Raw genomic sequence first — 2,500 nt, 5'->3', positions numbered from 1 at the left:
ACGTAGCACCATATGTTCGTCCGTAGAAACAAAAACAGACAATGAGACGTAAAAAAAATCTAATATTTACTAAAACATTTTAAAAATGGTACTACATGAACGTTGCAAGTCAAAAGTTGAATCGTGCAGGAGAAAAAAAATATATGTATATAAACAATACAAAGGGGTAGCCATAACCATCATGACAGAAATCAGTTTCTCAACATTTCAGAAAGTAGAACCGTCCCGACCTCCCATGCGGCCAGGACTCAGCCATGACATCGCGAAATCGACGACGTCAGACAACACAGGAATGATGTCAGAAAATACCCTTAACGATTAGCATAAACGGACTGTGTGCCTGAGATGACACGCTGGCCGACATCAGTGCATTGAACGTATGAAAAGGGGAAAGCTCGGCATGCTACAAATACAAATAAGGCCACATTTCTCTCAAGCTGTACTCGGGAATATTCATACCAGCTTTTTTAGAATATAAAACCTAAAATACAAATTCATACAATCCATCATAAAAGTCAAAATAACGTTAGATTTTTAAAATATATCCCCTGTACAGACAGTGAGAAAAAACAGCCCTTTAATTTTTACTACAGGGCGGCGTTGCAAGCGATAGGTAACTGAACTGAGACCATCCACACGAGGGCGAGGGTCGAAGCCCTGGCCCATGATGCGACCTACCACCTGAGGGCAGACGAGGTCACGAAGGCGAAGGTAAGGCAGCGATTGGGAGAGAGAGAAAAAAGTGATATGACAGCATCAGTAACACAAAACAGTCTGTCACTGTAGACATGTCTGTGGTTTCACCTCAATACATATGATTGTATGTCCTAACGAAGTCCTCGTAAATGTTATCCCTTCACCAAAAGTAATTAGTCCTGTTGCTACGTCAATGAGAACGTCATTGAGACTACATGTTAAGTCACTATGTCCTTTTACCAAAGTATTCAGGCAAGATAGAATATGTGTTCATGTTCGAATAGACATGCTCTAAACGAGTGAAAATGGTGCAACTACTGTTATAACTAAAGTCATGTAGTCTTATTTGCTAAAATACTATTGATCAGTAATCAAGGAAGTAAGACGTTATTACATACAAAAAATCCTAATGCTCCAATAGCTATAATTCTCTATTTTAACTAAACTGAGTTTGTAAAATACTTGAACTCATCTAATTAAACGTATTGTACTAAATGAGGTCATTGTGTAACAGTAAGTAAAAGAAGAAGAAAACAAAACACAAATACTGAAGAAAGAGTAATTGGTGAATTTAAAAAGCTACAGATTATAAGCAATGAACGAGGTTTCTGTGATAATCTGCATGTCTAATTATGCAGAAAAATAGCAATTACAAATGATGAATGGCAAAAGCTTTGGAACTGCTTAATTTTCTTCTTTCTTCTTATCATTCCAATTATGCAAGGTGATGAAGAACTAATACTATTGCATTTATTGACGATGATGAACAGGAAGAAGTAGAAGAAGAAGACGAAGAAGAAGAAGAAAAAAAATAGTAGAAGAAGAAGAAAACTTTTGTAATTTCGCAAGCTGAAGAAAAGAGAAAAAAAACCTTAACTCCCGAAGAAGGCCCACGTACCGGCATAGATGATGGGTTCCTCAGCGCCAGCTCGGTAGAAGACGATGGCCGGCAGCGCGAAGACGCCGACCTCCTTGGCCAGCTGAGAGTCGTCGATCTTCACGAAGTCGATGCCGTTGGCGTCGGCCTCGTCGTCGATGTTCTCCAGCTCGGCGAGGACCTTCTGGCACTGTTTGCAGCCGTCTTCGGCGTCTGCGAGGAGGGGGGGGGGGGGGGTCAGAAGACGTCATGGGGGGTAATTATGTTCTTTTTGATTATCTTGTTACATTATTCTTACTTATTATGCATCGTTAGATTTCTTTTTGGCTAATATCTCTAGAAGAATGACTTTTTTTAGTTTAGGAAAGAAAATATGTAGTGCAAATGATTAGCGAAAGAGAGAAAATGAAAATTAATCAAGAAAGAGGAAAATACCACGAACACACAGGAAAACGAAACATATAGAAACTAACAAAACCTACAGAGAAAAACGAGGAGAAACACGATAAAAAAAAAAAAGACAGATGCAAAAAAAAAAAAAAAAAAAAAAAAAAATTACAGAAACACATAAAAGAAAGAGGAAAAAACGAAAAAAAAAAAACGGATCGTTGAAGAGCTAAGAAAAACAAGCGACCAACGAACTCACAGAAGAAGACCGCCAGATAGTCAGTGGTCTGCTTGATCCTCTCGAACATCTTCCTGTTGACCTTCTCAATGGCGTCGTTTAGCTCCATGTTCTCGGGAGCCGTGAGCCAGTCCAGCACGTCCTCGTCGTCGTACAGGTCACCTGCCGGAGGAGGTCGTGGGTCAGGTATTGCTGATGGTGGTGGCAGGGGGAGGGGAGGGGGGGGGGGAGGGCGTTTGCTATGGTTCTTAAATGATACCTTAACGTATGTGTATATATGTATGTATACACATATGCTAATA

General features: G+C 39.9%; 1 protein-coding gene across 8 annotated transcripts in view; it reads right to left on the bottom strand.

The window, feature by feature from the left end:
• The window catches only part of LOC125029447, an 86,790-nt gene that overhangs the window by 20,745 nt on the left and 63,545 nt on the right, over window positions 1–2,500 (bottom strand). For 7 of the 8 annotated variants that reach the window (XM_047619324.1, XM_047619323.1, XM_047619325.1 and 4 more), the window contains 2 exons: window positions 2,220–2,360; window positions 1,593–1,786 (listed from right to left, as the gene is read on the bottom strand). In XM_047619324.1, the coding sequence (XP_047475280.1) occupies window positions 1,593–1,786; window positions 2,220–2,360 (335 nt within the window). The remainder of the gene's footprint in view (window positions 1–1,592; window positions 1,787–2,219; window positions 2,361–2,500) is intronic. The other variant, XM_047619329.1, reaches the window with a different exon arrangement.

The sequence above is a fragment of the Penaeus chinensis genome, chromosome 10 (assembly GCF_019202785.1).
Source record: "Penaeus chinensis breed Huanghai No. 1 chromosome 10, ASM1920278v2, whole genome shotgun sequence".
Classification (NCBI taxonomy): Eukaryota; Metazoa; Arthropoda; class Malacostraca; order Decapoda; family Penaeidae; genus Penaeus; species Penaeus chinensis.
The sequence above is the reverse complement of the archived record's forward strand: the minus strand, read 5'-3'. Positions and strand labels throughout refer to the sequence as shown.